The 17,140-nt window shown below is 39.1% G+C and overlaps 1 protein-coding gene across 3 annotated transcripts in view; it reads left to right on the top strand.

Moving 5' to 3' along the window:
* kiaa0232 (KIAA0232 ortholog) overlaps positions 1–15,632 on the top strand; it is a 159,261-nt gene extending 143,629 nt beyond the window's left edge. For 2 of the 3 annotated variants that reach the window (XM_072256271.1, XM_072256273.1), the window contains 3 exons: positions 6,483–6,591; positions 10,221–10,315; positions 13,180–15,632. In XM_072256271.1, the coding sequence (XP_072112372.1) occupies positions 6,483–6,591; positions 10,221–10,315; positions 13,180–13,362 (387 nt within the window). In that variant the 3' untranslated portion in view covers positions 13,363–15,632. The remainder of the gene's footprint in view (positions 1–6,482; positions 6,592–10,220; positions 10,316–13,179) is intronic. The other variant, XM_072256272.1, reaches the window with a different exon arrangement.
* The last annotated feature ends 1,508 nt before the right edge of the window (positions 15,633–17,140 follow it).

Genomic DNA, 17,140 nt, shown 5'->3' with positions numbered 1-17,140 from the left:
TCTGCTCATTGGTCTTTTTTTTCCCCAGTTGGATTCTTTCGTGTTTCTTTTGTGTCTGTTTTGTTTCTTTTGTGTTAAGCAAAAGAAATTGAAGGTCGTATAATTTATACATACATAATTTATACATAATTTATACATACTTTGATAATATGTACTTTCAACTTTAAACTGTGTTACGTTACCAACTCACCCAATTTGTTGATATAAAAAATGAAAGATCACCTGCTTTCATTGAATTCATTGGAATACTGTAAATACCCCCCTCTCTATAAGGTCCTATAGTGTGGTAGATTTTAAACAAACTAAATCAAAATGAAGACAAAAGTGCTTTCAAGATGTCAGGAAAGTGATAATAGAGAAGCATAAATCTGTGGAAGGGTACAAGACCATCTCAAAAGCACTGAACATACCTCAGACCTCAGTGCAGTCCATTGGGAGCAAGTGGAAAAAGATATGAAACGACAGCCACACTGCCTAGGTCCCTCTAAACTTTGCTGACAGTAAAGAATGGCACTTGTAAGAGAGGTTACTGTGACACCAACATTCACTCTGAGTGAGCTGCAAATGTCAGTGGCTGCAACTGGAGATGAAATTCATGGCTCCACAATCTCTAAGGCCTTGCACAAAAAGGGTATTTATGGAAGAGTCATCTCGGTGCTGTCACAAGATTGAAGAAGATGGAGGTGCATTGCTGCCAACCCCGGATTCAGGACGGCACCCACTGACTGACTGACATAAGGAAGAAGCCCTGGCTTAAAAAGAACATATTCTTGCCCGTAAAGACTGCAAAGATGTGGATGAAGGCCTTGTGGTCGGATGAAACTTAAAGTGGAACTTTTTGGCCTCAACACTAAGCGGTACGTGTGGCATAAATCTGGTACTGTGTATCAGCCAATCAGCCATCCCTACTATAATGTATGGTGGAGATAGCATCATGCTATGGGGATGCTTTTCAACAGCAGGGTGTGGAAATCTGATCAGGATTGATGGGAAAATGAATACTGCTAAATACGGAGAGATGCTGGATAAAAACCTGCTAGCCTCACCCACAAAGCTTGGGAGGAAGTTCATCTTTCAGCAGGGCAATGACCCAAAGCAACTGTGGAGTGGCTTCAAATGAAGAAAATTGATACCCTTGAATCGCCCAGTTAAGAGTCCTGACCTTAACTTGATTAAACATCACTGGCAAGACCTCAAGATTGCTGTCCCAACTAACCTGTCACAACTTGCAAGGACAATGGGCAATTCTTGCTTCATCATGTTATACAAAGCAAATAGAGACATCCAAAAGACTACTGGCTGTAATTACTGTGAGAAGTGGTTCAACCAATTACTGAGCAAAGGGATGGGTGAATACTTTTGAGTTGCTGAGTTTTTGCTTTACAATTTTCTGTTTTTTGGGCTCTACTATTAAAAAAAAAGGGAGCATGTGATTCACAAATGGTGAATCTGGAATTCATTGCCACAGGCGGCTGTGGAGGCCAAGTCATTAGGTATATTTAAGGCAGAGGTTGATGGATTCTTGATTAGTCAGGACATGAAGTGTTGCGAGAGAAGGCAGGAGATCAGGGCTGAGAGGGAAATGAATCAGCCATGGTGAAATGGTGGAGCAGACTTGATGGGCCAAATGGCCTAATTCTGCGCTTGTATCTGATGGTTGTAATTGATCAAAATCTTTGGTTGTAATACTCAGTTATGTGAACAAAAGGGTTGGGAGCTGAATATTTTTACAAGGCACTGTAAGTCCTAGCAATGTAGTCTATGAGGACTCCAAGGGCTCCAAAATTTCCTTAATATAACTTTTCCTTTCTCCTTTAGAATTGCTGTTTACAGCTATTTTTGTGAATGGTGAAAACTGAATTAAAGTACCTGAGGTCATTCAAATTGTGTTCTTGTCCTAACTTGTACTGAGGTCTGTTTATAGAACATAGAAAAGTATAGCACTGAACAGGCCATTTTCCCCCACAATATTTTGCTGGTTTTGATGCCTATTTATACTAGAAATCCTCTGGCTATCATTCATATCTCTCAATTCCCTTCATATTCATGTCTATCTCAAAGCCTCCACTCCTACCCTGATAACCATTCCAGGCACCTACCACTCTAGGTAAGGAAAAGTCTTGTGTCTCACATTGCCTTTATACCTGTATTCCCCCCTCCTCCAATTGAAAAACATGTCTTCCAGTGTTTGATATTTCTAACCTGGGGAAAATACTCTGACTGTCTACCCTATCTATGCCTCTCATAATTAAAAAAAATCTTCTATCATGTCTCCCCTTAGCCTCTGATGCTCTCAGGAGAACAACTCAAGTTTGTCCAACCTTTTAGCTTATTCTTTCTAATCCAGGGAGCATCATGGTAAACCTCTTGTGCACCCTTTCCATAGTCTCCACACCTTCCTATTGGTCCAGTGCTTGCTGACCTTTGTGAACTTTATGTTCAGAAACACCTGAATTCCACAATTGTCAACCTTGTTTTCAGATTCCTCAAGGCATTTTCCTTGTCTGTAATTGTGCCCTTTGTCCCTCTAAAACTACTGGTCTTCCTGATTTCTGGCAACTTGATCATCCTCAAATTCAGTTCCTCCACTATTAATGAATACGCCTGTCCTCTGGAATGCCATGCCAAACCTACAACCTCTTTATCTTTGTATCCTCCTTTTAAATGCTATTTTGATCAGGATTTTAGTCATCTGCCCTATTATGCCTTTGTGGTTTAGTATTAAATATAGCTGGTTTTGATTATTTTTTTGTTACTTCCTCTGTAATAATGCCTTGGAACTGGAGTTAAAGTCCCATGCAAATGGAAGATGGTTTTGCTGATAATATGCAGAAACCTACAGAATGAATTGTAAAACATGTATTAGTTTCACTATGACCAGATCCACAATGTAAATATTGCAGCAATGTCTACTGCTTTTTCTGGGTTTTTTAGTAATCAGTGCTGAAAATATTAAGTGGGGCTGGCACAATTAATCACGAATGAAATAGCTTTAATGCTTCATGTTGATGATCTCTCATCAGAAATTTCAGACTAATGTGTAATTTAGTTACTGCTGCTGGTGCCTTGTCTGTAAGAAATGTGTATAGTACATCACAACTGTGAAGTCAAGTAATTGAAGGCTAATGTTCATCTTAAATTAAAATATGACGTAGCCTTATTTAAAATTCACTTTGTTACAAATTACTATCAACAAGTTAGTGTCCTTAACTTGCATCTTATAACAAGGATCTAAGAGCTGTAGAATGAACTATAGTTTTTATTTAAGTACAAGTAATAAGTGGCATAACTACATGCCCTTGAAAAAGTATTCAGGCCCTATAACTATTTTCACAGTTTACTGTCTACTATTCTATATTTAAAATTATTTGAAGTAGAATTCTTTGAGCTAATCTACAAAACAGTGTGCATCATAACAAAGCAAAAGAAAAATTCCAAAACCTGTCAACAATTTACTAGAAATTAAAAACCAAAAGTGTGAGGCTGAAAAACTATTCATCCCCTTTGTAATTACTACACTAACTTTCCTCAGGTGCATTATACAGTACAGGTGCACATTCCTTTATCCGAAATTCTGAAATCCAAAAAGCTCCGAAAACCAAAGTTTCTATCGCCAACAGCTGATGTCACTCAGGTGTGACGTGGCAGCACTAGCAGAGACCGCAAAACATCAGTTGTGGCTCAGTGCTCGTACTGGTTACATGTGCATTTGCTGTTCGCTGGTATTTTGTGTTCACTGTTGACTTTGTGTTTAATTTCACTGTGAAAATGTCAAAAAGAGCTGCAGATACCCGTATGGGTAACAATGAGAAAAAGAGGAGGAAACATCTATCATTATCAATAACATAGAAAGTGGAGTTATTGCAGAAGCTTGATCGTGGTGTGTCTTTGTGGCGTCTTACTGAAGAAAATAGTGTCTGAGCTACCACTGTATATATGATTTAAATAAAAAGAAAGACAAGTTACTGAAATTTTATAGTGACAGTGACATTCTACATTTATTCTAATAAGTCATTTACCATGTGCTTGATTTGGTTCGTTTGAAACTGTATATTTTTATGATTCATTTAATGTTTTTGTTGGAAATAAATTTTTTTCTTGTCATTATTCCCTAAACAATATAGTATAACAACTATTTACATAACATTTACATTGTATTAGGTATTATAAGTAATCTAGAGATGATTTAAAGTAGATGGGAGGATGTGTGTAGGTTTGGTGCGCCACCGGGTCCTAAAGTCCACCGCACTGAGACAGGTTAAATAAGGGACTTGAGCATACGTGTTTTTTGGTATTGGTTGGTGGGGGGGGGGGGTCTGAAATCTGAAAAATTCTAAATTCCAAAATGCAACTGGCCCCAAGGATTTCGGATAAGGGATTGTGGACCTGTATTACCTTATCAACTCACCCAATTTGTTGATGTAGGAAATTAGAGGATCACCTGTTTTCAATGAATTCATAAGACTGCTGTAAATGCCCCCCCCCTATAAAATGCTGCTAATGACATGTGCCTCAGATAGTCTCTGACAACCAAGTCCAGCTCCTGACCTCCTTGTGTGGCTTAGCAACTAAGCCTGGCTGAACCGTTTCTACTGACAGGTGAAGGGGAAAATGTGGGTTATTGGTGCTTTAAAACCAAATGGGGCTCCATCAGCTGTGGTTAGCAGCTCATCTAGGAAAAGGAAGACGCTGATCCCAGTCCTCCGCTGCTTTACGGCTCTATCCAGTCATGGGGAAGGCTTCGGGAGTAAACCCCAAGGGAAAAATCCAGAGCTGGAGTCCTTAAGGCAGTCCAATGTTGAGTTCAACGCTGACTTGCAACTCCTGTGACACTGCTGGTGCCAAACTGTATTGGTCACTGCCATTCCTTTGGGTTCATTAGCTGTGTGGAGAGGGAGAGATTGCTCTCCACTTCGTACTGCCCAGGCTGGCATATCTAGACATCTAGGATGCAACATCCATGATTGACCCTAACCAATGGAGGCTTCACTCATTCACTCTGTAATTTCGAGCAGTATGGTAGATTTTGAACAGGCCAAACCAAAATAAAGACAAAAGAGTATTCAAGACAAGTCAGGGAAATGATAGTAGAGAAGCACAAATCTGGGGAAGGATATGAGACTATCTTAAAAGCACTGAAAATGCCTCAGAGCTCAGTGTAGTCCATTGTGAAGCCATAGCTACACTGCCTAAGTCAGGCTGCCCTCTAAACGTAGTCACCAGAGAAGAATGGCACTTGCAAGAGAGGCTACTGTGACACCAACAGTCATTTTGAGTGAGCTGCAGAAGTCAGTGGCTCGATTGGAGATGAAGGTCATGGCTGCACAATCTCTAAGGCCTTGCACAAAAAGGATTTTTATGAAAGAGTGGCAAAGAAGAAACCCTGGCTTAAGAAAAAGCATAACTTTGCCCATAAAGACTTTACAAAGCCCCTGTAAAGATGTGGAAGAAGGTCTTGTGGTCGAATGAGACTAAAGTGGAACATTTTGGCCACAATGTTGAGTGGTATGTGTAGTGTAAATCTAATACTGTGCATCAGCTATCCCTACTGTAAAGTATGGTGGAGATAGCATCATGCTACAGAGCTGCTTTTCAGCAGTAGTGACTGGAAATTTGGTCAGAATTGGTGGAAAGAGAATGAGAAAGAGAGATCCTGAATAAAAACCTGCTAGCCTCTGCCAGAAAGCTTAAACTGGGGTGAAGTTCATCTTTCAACAGGACAACGACCCAAAGCACACTGCCAGAGCAAACAGAATGGCTTCAAATGAAAAAAAAATTATATATCCCCGAGTGGTCCTGTCAGAGTCCTGTCCTTAACCTGATTGAACATTTTTGGTAAGACCTCAAGATTGCTATCCACTGCTACTCCCCAAATGACCTGACACAGCTTGAGCAATTTTGCCAGGAGGAATGGGCTATTCTTGTTCCATCACATTTTGCAAAACTAATAGAGATTTAACAAAAAAAAGACTACTGGCTGTAATAGCTATGAGAGGTTGTTTATCGAAGTACTGAACAAAAGGGGATGAATACCACTCAGTTTTTGAATTTTTAGTTTTTCATTCTTTACATCTTCCCTGATTTTGGGTTCTGTGAAAAAAAGAGCATTTGATTAACAAATAAAAATTCTCTGTTAAATTGATCAAAATCCCTCGTTGTAATACTCATTTATGTGAACAAAGGCTTAGGGGCTGAATACTTTTTCAAGACTCTGTAGATGCAAGTTAATGTGGATATGCAATACTTTGATTATAACTGATGAGCAAAATTAATCTTCAGAGTGAACTTGTAAATTTTAATATTTTTTTCTCCACATCATTTCCTTGGCAAATAGTGACCTCAAGATATTTAGCATTGTGTTCAAGCAATGATTTGTAAACAATAATCAAAATGTCAGTAAAATCTGTTCCAAGTCACCAATGTAGGCATAAAATAATGGCCTTTCAAATTGGTTTGCAAATTTATTTATGTTGTTATGTCAGGTTCCCTTCACAGAGTTGACCCAAGAAGGGAAGAGTGACTACAAGGAAGAACCAGAATGGTGGCGAGATACACTGTACCCACAGCCATTTACTGGGCTCGAATGTGCAGGCAAGTCAATAATTAAGCTCAATTTCTAAGTAATACTTTAAAATATAAGAGTCCATTTAAAAGGAAATCAGAAGTGGTAAACGAGGATATAAGATTCTGTTGGCAGATAAGTTAAAAGAGAATTCTATGAGATTCTTTAATCATATTAACAGCAAAATGATAATTAGAGAGAGTAAATGGGTCCCTTTAAGGTCTTAATAAATAGTTCTTAAATTAATACTTTTGCTTTTACTGTGAAGAAGATCATGGAAACTAAGGAAACCAGGGAAGGCCTGTTACATATCAATGTTACATAAGATGATGTGTTGGCATTCTTAAGGTGATCTCTGGACCTGACTAAATGTATACTAAGACTTTGTAAGGGAAAAAAGACTGCAAGGACCATCCAGGGAATTATAGGCTGGTGAGCCATACATCACTGGTGGGAAATTTCTAGAGGGGTTTCTGAGAAACAGGATCTACTGTATCTGCATTTGGAAAGATAAAGACGTATCATGGATAGTGCATATAGCTTCTTACATGGGAAATAGTGTCTCAAGGATTCAACTGAGTTTTTCAAAAAGTTGACCAAGGGGACTGATGAGGTCAGAGCAAGTAGATGTCTGCATGGACATTAGCAAAGTCTTTGACAAAATCTCACATGATGGACTGGTCCAGAGGGTGAGATCACATAGGATCCATGGTGTGCTGACCAATTAGATACAAAATTATAAACATACGAGTTTCTACAGATGCTGGAAATCTTGAGCGACACACATAAAATTAGCTTGGAGGAATGAGTTAGAGGCAGGTTGTGGAGGTTTGTTTTTCAGATTGGAGGCCTGTACCACAGAGATTAGTGTTAGATCCCTAGTTGCTTATAATTTTATATCAGTAATATCAGTAAATTTGATGAGAATGTAGGTGGCATATATTATCTTTACAGATAATATCAATATTGGTAGTGCAGTACAACAGGATTTAGATTAACTGGGAAAGTGTGCAAAGGAATGGCCAATATGATTTAACTCAGACAAATGTCAAGGGGCCCGATGAAGATGGCACCTGCGAACATCGTGACTATTGGTGATGCCCTTCTGGCAGTTTACAAAGCTACTTCTTTCAAATATGATTCTACTACTAAGCTGCGGGTGATTGGAACTTGTAAGTTAGATTTTGATGGTGTGTTTTTGGGTCGATTGAACGTTCTGGTTATATGTTGCTCTGAGGGAGTTGGATGTGGTTTGGAGCAGAGTGTGCGGCCTGGAGGCCAGGAATCCTAGAGATGGGGCCCATGATTTACTCCATTTCTTACTGATCTCGCCGATTTTAAAATGTCAAGCAAAACTGAAATCATTGAGGAAGAGAGTGGAAGGCAAGTGCCCGCTTTTGACTATCTCTCTCCTCTTGCTTACTGCTGCCGGACTGTTGGATCTTAAGCAAGGTTTAATTGATGTGGTTGGTAGAATGATCTCACAGTTCATGTTCTGTGTTACTGGTTTCTGCTTACTCCGTTTTTTTAAATTGCTATTTTGTGCAATTTTGATCGGGGCAGACTGCCTCTACAGCCTGCAGTCAACGAACAACTCAAAGCTAAATTAAACTGAGCTGAATTAAACTGAACATTTCTAGCAACACACACAAAATGCTGGTGAACGCAGCAGGCCAGGCAGCATCTATAGGAAGAAGTACAGTCTATGTTTCGGGCTGAGACCCTTTGTCAGGACTAACTGAAAGAAAGAAAGTAAGAGATTTGAAAGTGGGAGAGGGAAGGAGAGATCAGAAATGATAGGAGAAAACAGAACGGGGAGGGATGAAGCTAAGAGCTTCCATTAATGCCCCTCCTCCTTCTTACCCCATCCCTTATTTATTTATTTATTTATTTATTTATTTATTATTTTTCCCCTTTTTTTCTCTTTCTGTCCCTTTCACAATAACTCCTTGCCTGCTCTCCATCTTCCTCTGGTGCTCCCCTTCCCCTTTCTTTCTCTCCAGGCCTCCCGTCCCATGATCCTCTCCCTTCTGCAGCTCTGTATCCCTTTTGCCAATCAACTTTCCAGCTCTTAGCTTCATCCCTCCCCCTCCTGTCTTCTCCTATCATTTCGGACCTTCCCCCCCCCCCCCCGCAACTTCCAAATCTCTTACTATCTCTTCTTTCAGTTAGTCCTGACAAAGGGTCTCAGCCGGAAACGTCGACTGTACTTCTTCCTATAGATGCTGCGTTCCACCAGCATTTTGTGTGTGTGTGTTGCTTGAATTTCCAGCATCTGCAGATTTCCTCATGTGAACATTCCTAGACTGTTTTAAGGACTGTAGTTTGATGTTTTATATTTTTATGTGTTTTTCGCTTGTTTTCTGCCGTTTGCGCGATTTGTAGTCTTTTTGCGCAGTGGGTGTTTGATGTTTTCTTTGAATAGGTTTCATGGTGTTTCTTGGTTTTGTGGCTATCTGTGGGAAGACAAGTCTCAGAGTTGTATTCTGTAAACATTGATAATAAATGTTCTTTGAATCTTTGAGTATTTTAGAACGGATAGGATATATGATTCCCTGAAAGTGGCAACACAGGTAGCTAAAGCAGTGAAGAAGGTAAACGGAGTTCTAGGCATCATTAGATGGGACATTGGATACAAGAGTTGGGACACCATGTACAAGATATTGGTGAGGCCACATATGGAATATTGCATGCAATTTTGGTTAGATGCTCTCGGAAGAATGCTATTTTATTCAGGATTGGAGGGCTTGAATGCTGTACCCTAACTCACAGGAACTGCATCACTAAATGATTAGAGTTTGGGGATCATACTAGTTAATACTGTACAACAGTAACGGATGGCAATAATGCACAAGCCAGGCCAGTTAATAACTCTCTTTCTTCAGCCCAGATTTCTCATGATATTGCAAATAAAGAAATGTCACATTGCTTTTCAACAACTACAACACACTTTGAGCAAAGTCTAAGAGAATGGTGGACTAGCAAGAGCTGAGGTGATTATGTGGCACTGAGAATCAAATGCATATAAAATAAGTTCATTTTTAAAATTAAGCCTGTAATCCCTTGGCACCAAATGCCCCCCACTGTTTGCTTTATCTTTACTGCCCCCCCCTTTAGAAACACCCACTGCCGCTGGAGGGTGATATTGCCCACTTTGGGGACCACTGGTCTAGAGAGATTTGGGCCCAATGCATGCAATAGGACTATAGAATCATTTGGATGATATGGTGGGAAAATAGCAGATTTGTATTGAAGTAAGAACCAGCTGTGCAGAATGGCTTCACTGAACTGCACTTATTTCATGATCTTGGTCTCTTTACATACTTGATAAATGGCCAAGCAATGATTTCTGTACTGTAGTAGGTGAGCAAGAGCAATTTCTGTATCCACTGCGGAAATTCAAATGTAATGTTGTATTTAGCAAGACAGATTGTACTCTCTGATAATTGATGTGTGAAATTATAGTTGCATCACAGTATGTATTGTTTGTTCAGACAGAACAATGGTTACCACCAATTAAAAGAGGTTTGCTTAAAAACCTCTCCATTTATTGATTTATTGAATAGCTGGAAGTGAAAATATATGATGAAGTTTTTTAAGTTATATTTTATATTATAATAAAAATCTTTAAATTATTTTCACTCAACTCTTTCTTAAGAATGCTACACTGATGCAAGGGGAAAAGATGGAAGTCATTGTCCAGTCTTAAGAGGACATTCACAAAATGGAGATTGTCTCCTACCATTAGATCTGGTAAGTTAATCAGGTATTAAAAACCCATTTCCAAGATGGAGTTTCAGTATTACACTGAAACAGAAATCCTTTATCATTTAGCAATAGTTACAATGTATTCTTTAAGTTGTTTTTATATGAGAACTGAATGTACAGTATCAGACTGAGTTAACTTGGGGGAGGATTGCAAATCCTAATGTGTAACTAAAATTTTAGCAGATAAAATCTGATTGTAATTCATGTGAATGGTTGTGTAATGCTGAAATTCTGTTTCTTAATGTACCTGATGCTGTCTCTCATCTGCTAAATGCATAACATTTTGCGAGGCCCATATCAATACTTGCCTGTATTTATTGATTTGTTGTTTACAAAATGTGCTGTTTAACTATAATTTTTAACTCGCTTGTGAACACAAGATACTTACTTTCACTGTTTTAAGTGTGTAAAATTTAAAAACCCGTATTAAAAAATCCACAGGAAGCTCTTGTATCCACGTAATCACCGTTTTCAGATAATGTTCTAAATTACGTGTTGCTCCAGAATTATTGCTAAATGAAACAATATTAAGGTAGCATATTGTTTAGTTTAGCATTTACTTCACAATGTGAACTAATCCCACTTTAGAATGTTAATAAAAGCTAATTTAAGTGGGCTATAGCCAGCCGTTCAATTCAGCTCGATCTAATCTCACCACTTTTAAAAATTTGAAGCATTATTTATCTCATTTATTAAAGGATGAGCTGAATGGCCTGTATGGCAGGTTAGTGCATTGTTTTTGGTCTGAAATAAATTACATCCCGTCAATCCCAAATGGAACTAATCACTGCTGAATTATTAAGAGCAGCAGCAGGCCACCCAGTCCCTCAAACTTGCTCTTTCATTTATAAGATCAGTTGTTACCTCTAACACATTCCTGCCTGCTTAATAATCTTTTATCCCCTTACTCATCAATAATTTATCTACCACTGCCAAAAATATTCAAAGATTCCTTTCAAATTCATTTGAGAAAAGATTTCAAAGACTTGCAGTCCTTGGGGAGAAGAAAAATCTAATTTCTATCGTAACTAGACAGCCACTTATTTTAAAAAGTGGCTCCCAGTTGTAGATTCTGCCACATGAGGAAACATCTTTTTCATGTTCTTCCTGTCAAAAGCCCAGTCAAATTTTACGGTTCAAATTTCCAATGGAGACAAGTCTAGCCTGTCCAGCTATTTCTTACAAGAAAGCTCACCCATTCTAGGTATTAGTCTAGAAAATTTCTGCTTTGTAACTTCGCAAACACAGGGAAATCTGCAGATGCTGGAATTTCAAGCAACACACACAAAAGTTGCTGGTGAACGCAGCAGGCCAGGCAGCATCTCTAGGAAGAGGTACAGTTGACGTTTTGGGCCAAGATCCTTCATCAGGAAGGGTCTTGGCCCGAAACGTCAACTGTACCTCTTCCTAGAGATGCTGCCTGGCCTGCTGCGTTCACCAGCAACTTTTGTGTGTGTTGCTTTGTAAGTTATTCATTTACGTTCTTACTTAAATAACTAGAATAGTATTATAAACAGTACTCAAAGAATTGCGCAAGACATTTGGCCCAAATCAGCCTTGTTTTAATAAGTCACTAGATTCATATACTTTGTGAGACAGTCTAATTCAGTAAAATCTGTCTTTATGCAAATAGTAAATATTGAAATGTGTTATCATGAATGCAACCATATCAATCAAATTACTGGCATAAAATGATCATCCACTAGGAATAGGGTTCCCCTGGTCCTCACCTACCACCCCACCAGCCTCCGGGTCCAACATATTATTCTCCATAACTTCTGCCACCTCCAACGGGATCCCACCACTAAGCACATCTTTCCCTCCCCCCCTCTCTCTGCATTCCGCAGGGATCGCTCCCTACACAACTCCCTTGTCCATTCGTCCCCCCCATCCCTCCCCACTGATCTCCCTCCTGGCACTTATCCGTGTAAGCAGAACAAGTGCTACACATGCCCTTACACTTCCTCCCTTACCACCATTCAGGGCCCCAAACAGTCCTTCCAGGTGAGGCAACACTTCACCTGTGAGTTGACTGGGGTGATATACTGCGTCTGGTGCTCCCGATGTGGCCTTTTATATATTGGCGAGACCCGACGCAGACTGGGAGACCGCTTTGCTGAACATCTACGCTCTGTCTGCCAGAGAAAGCAGGATCTCCCAGTGGCCGCACATTTTAATTCCACATCCCATTCCCATTCTGACATGTCCATCCACGGCCTCCTCTACTGTAAAGATGAAGCCACACTCAGGTTGGAGGAACAACACCTTATATTCCATCTGGGTAGCCTCCAACCTGATGGCATGAACATCGACTTCTCTAACTTCCGCTAAGGCCCCACCTCCCCCTCGTACCCCATCTGTTGCTCATTTTTATGCACACATTCTTTCTCTCACTCTCCTTTTTCTCCCTCTGTCCCTCTGAATATACCTCTTGCCCATCCTCTGGGTCCCCCCCCTTGTCTTTCTTCCCGGACCTCCTGTCCCATGATCCTCTCGTATCTCCTTTTGCCTATCACCTGTCCAGCTCTTGGCTCTATCCCTCCCCCTCCTGTCTTCTCCTATCATTTTGGATCTCCCCCTCTCCGTCCAACTTTCAAATCCCTTACACACTCTTCCTTCAGTTAGTCCTGACGAAGGGTCTCGGCCTGAAACGTTGACTGCACCTCTTCCTACAGATGCTGCCTGGCCTGCTGTGTTCACCAGCAACTTTGATGTGTGTTGCTTTATTTTAAAATCTAATTTTGGAGACAAAAGCTTATTTTGACTTCCAATTTATTTATTAAAAGAACAAAAATATTACATGTGTAAACGGAGTGAAATTTAAAGCTTGTAACACATTTCTCTCTCAGCAGAATACAGCAGCCTGTGATGTGAATTGCAGAGTAGAGCATGACACTAGAGGGAGGTCAGCTGTCATCCGCAGAAAGCTTTTTTCCAGCGACTGTTCGAGCTCGGATGAAACTGCTTCAGAAGGCGGAAGTGACTGGGATGACCCTCCAGATGAAGAGCTTTTTTCTCGCACACATCTTTAATTCTGCTCAGCAGAGGCAACTCTACTTTTAATAAGTTCACAACACTCTTGCTGAGAACTTATTGCTCTTTGGGGGAAAAAAAACTTCAGTTTTCTTTTCATTTAACTCCTTTAGATAGGATTTATCTTTCTCTTCTTGTAGGTTTCTCTGTTAGGCATTGACTGCAATCCCATGACAGGAAAACTAATTAACAATAATAGTTTATCGAAACCTTGGCTTTTTCAACTAGTATAGGTTGTGTTTGTCAAAGAATGATTGTGCATGTGTCTATCTTACTAGCATCAATGCTTATTTTGCTGATTAATTACAACCGCTTCCATTACTATTGTAGAACTACTGTTCTCATTAGGACTACTCTGTCAACTACAACTTCTGCTATTCAGAGGCTCTTGGCATATGGCACAGTTATAATGCTTTGTTATAAAAGAATTGGGAGATAAATACTTCAACTAAACCACATAACTAGATCAGTGCCTTTCTGAATGCAGGACAACAGCATGGATGAATAGACTTAAATCATCTAATTGAAACCTGTTATCTCACTTCAAAGTAGGAACGACAAGGTTGTGCTTTAGAATCAGAATAAGTATAAATAACATTTTTCTGAATGATTCTAAATATGTTTTCATAAAATTGAGATAAATTTAGTGAGTATGGCTTGTGAAATGCTAACTGTGAATGTCCAGGATTTTGAGGTTGTGGGAAAGGTTTCAGTGTGAGGGATTGGGTTGATGCAAGAGATTCTTACACTGACTTTAGGCGTCACTATTAAACAGAAGATTGGTAAATCTGTATGCTCTAGTAGTGTGAGAAATCCTGAGCAAATTACAGTTACTCCATGTTGTGGCTGTGATTTTTATAGATCTTTAGCAGAATTCATTTTGTGTTTTGGAATGGTGTGAGGAACCATTCTGACATTTTACTCGTGCTGACTGCAAGAACCAAGTGTAGACTTAAAACATGAGAATCTCATTAACATGTGTGACTGCAGTAATGATTGTTTCTTCACGTGACTTTGAGATTTTTTTTCCTTTTTTAAAAAAACACTGGTGTCATAAACATCAGTTTGACATTTGTTGAATATCTGCCACACCCTTGTGCTACGAGTTTGCAAGATTTAAAAAAAAGCCAAGGGAACAATATTCTGGTTACCAGGTACACAGCCAGCCAAGAGTTTTTCAACTTAGTGATTGGCTACCTGAATCCCATGACAATAATCGCTGGTTACGGTGGAGATCAAAAATTCAAGTTAAGTTCTAAACTTGAATACCTATTAAGAACAGAGTAACCACAGAACTTATCATGGTGATAATTAAAATTATAATAAGAAAGTGGAAGGATTAAATTGAATTTATCTTAGAGATAAGTTCAGCATCCATAATTTTTGAGCTGCAACATTTTTTTTTGTACATGTGAGCCAGTTGTAAAATTAAAAGCAAAATAATAGTTTGCACGTAAATTTGTCAGAGATGGCTGCTGTTGCTCAGTGAAATAGTTTTAACTATTAAAATTTCAAACTTTACAAAGCCATTTAACAGGGCCTTTCTGTGAATTTTTTTTTGGTTGTGGGTTATTTCAATAGCAACACAGTATGTAAATGAGCAAAAACAAATGCTGCAGCTTTCAGAAATTCATAACCATTATGTTTAAAAAGGGTTATAGAATTTTTGAATGGCCATGGATGTTAACAAAGACAGAATTGAAAGCCTTCTGTAAATCATATATGCTTAAGTTATTGATTTCTTTTTTTTTGAGCTGCTTATATAGACAAATAAGGACAATATCAGGTGATGCATAAACTTGTCGTAAAGAGTATTAAGATGCTAAGTCATCTTTGGAAAGACAAAAGGCTTAAGAAGTGGATTAGGGAATAATGAAATGTTTACACAGGTCACCTGAAGTAGTTTCCATACTTATATAATTAATAAAAATTAAAAGCAGCATTCAATTTGGATAGTTTGAGAAATGTGATTTCAAGTTTCTTATGGTCAGGTTTTCAACTGAGTGATTTATTGAGGAAAAGTAGGGAAGAGTGTTTTATTTGTCATCTACTACAAGCAGTTTGAAAAGACAACATAGAACTCATTGTGGAATAGTATACACCATAGTACTGAAACCTGAGTTTCCCATTTCTCAGTTGTTAGCCTTTTTCTAATTTTTTTGCTTAAAGTGGTTGCATTGTTCTCTAATTTCATGTACACCAGAGTAACTGATTTTGTTTCATTGTGGAATTACTTTACACCTAATAAAGACTCAAAAGTAAACTTTAACAGAGTTTTAATTTATTTGCACTAATGTTTTTAATTAATAACCCTGACTTATTGAGTGAGGCTCATTTCTTGACTATGCCACTGAGGTTTGATGATAGCACACACTTACAATGTTATAATGTTCATATCTGGAAAGATAATTATGGAACCTGAGATTGTTCTGGAACCAAACAATAATGCCCTAAGTGGTGTCAGAATAACTCTTGATAGAAACTACAAAATCTGGAACATATTTCAAAGCACTGTGAACTCGAGTCCATGCACTCATAACTTTACATATTGAGAAATAATCTTGAGCAGTAGCAGACTCCAAATGATATAGAGCAAAACAACCTGCTTAATAATTGCAAAGCAAAAACACAATTGTTTATTTATTTTATAATTATTTAGCAGAACAGTGTGGTCAGTCCTTTAAGCCACACTGGCCCAACAACCCATGAGAAACATGATTAACCCTAACCTAACCACGAGACAATTTACAATGACCAGTTAACCTGCCTGATACATCTCTGAACTGTGGGAGAAAACTGGAGTACCCAATGAAAACCTATGCATTCCATGGGGAGGTTGTACAGACTCCTTACAGAACAATACATTTTTGAACTCCAAACTCCAGAATGCCCTGAGCTGTAATACCATTGTGCTAACCACTACACTACTGTGGCACCCATTTGTAATGCCATATCATCATGCTCTGAATACTTATCTATCTGTTGTCCAAAGACTTTAGTTACAAACATTCTCCAAGGAATTCATTCTCCTCAGACATGGAGGGTTTCAACCTCATCAACCAGAATTATATGTTGAAGAAAAAACTGCGCAGGTGTGTGACGTAGACAGGACAGCGTAGAGAGTTTAAAAAGAAGGTTGCTTCCAATGTGCAAGGATATACTGTATCGGAAGGATAGGAAGGTAGGCAGAGGGGGTGGCGTGGCTATATTGGTGAATTATATCAAATCATTAGAAAGAGGTGACATAGGATTGGAAGGTGCAGAATCTTTATGGGTTGAGCTAAGAAATAGCAGGGGTGAAAGGACCCTGAAGGCAGTTATATACAGGCCTCCAAACAGCTGCAGTGATGTGGACTACAAATTACAAAAGGAAATAGAAAAGGCTTGTCGGAAGGGCAGTGTTATGATAATTGTGGGGGATTTTAACGTGAGTGGATTGGGAAAATCAGGTCGGCACTGGATCTCAAGAGAGAATTTGTAGAATGTCTGCGAGATGGCTTTTTAGAACAGTTTGTTGTTGAGCCCAATAGGGGATCGGCTGTACTGGATTGGGTATTGTGCAATGAACCGGAGGTGATTAGAGAGTTTGAGGTGAAGGAACCCTTAGGAGGCAGTGATCATAACATGATTGAGTTCACAGTGAAATTTGAAAAAGAGAAGCCGAAATCCCATGTGTCGGTATTTCAGTGGAGTAAAGGAAATTATAATGGCATGAGAGAGGAACTGGCCAAAGTTGACTGGAAAGGGACACTGGCAGGAAGGACGGCAGAGCAGCAG

This window comes from Mobula birostris, chromosome 4 (assembly GCF_030028105.1).
Source record: "Mobula birostris isolate sMobBir1 chromosome 4, sMobBir1.hap1, whole genome shotgun sequence".
In the NCBI taxonomy this organism is placed as follows: domain Eukaryota; kingdom Metazoa; phylum Chordata; class Chondrichthyes; order Myliobatiformes; family Myliobatidae; genus Mobula; species Mobula birostris.
Note: the sequence above shows the minus strand (reverse complement) of the source record. Positions and strands in the feature narration are given on the sequence as shown.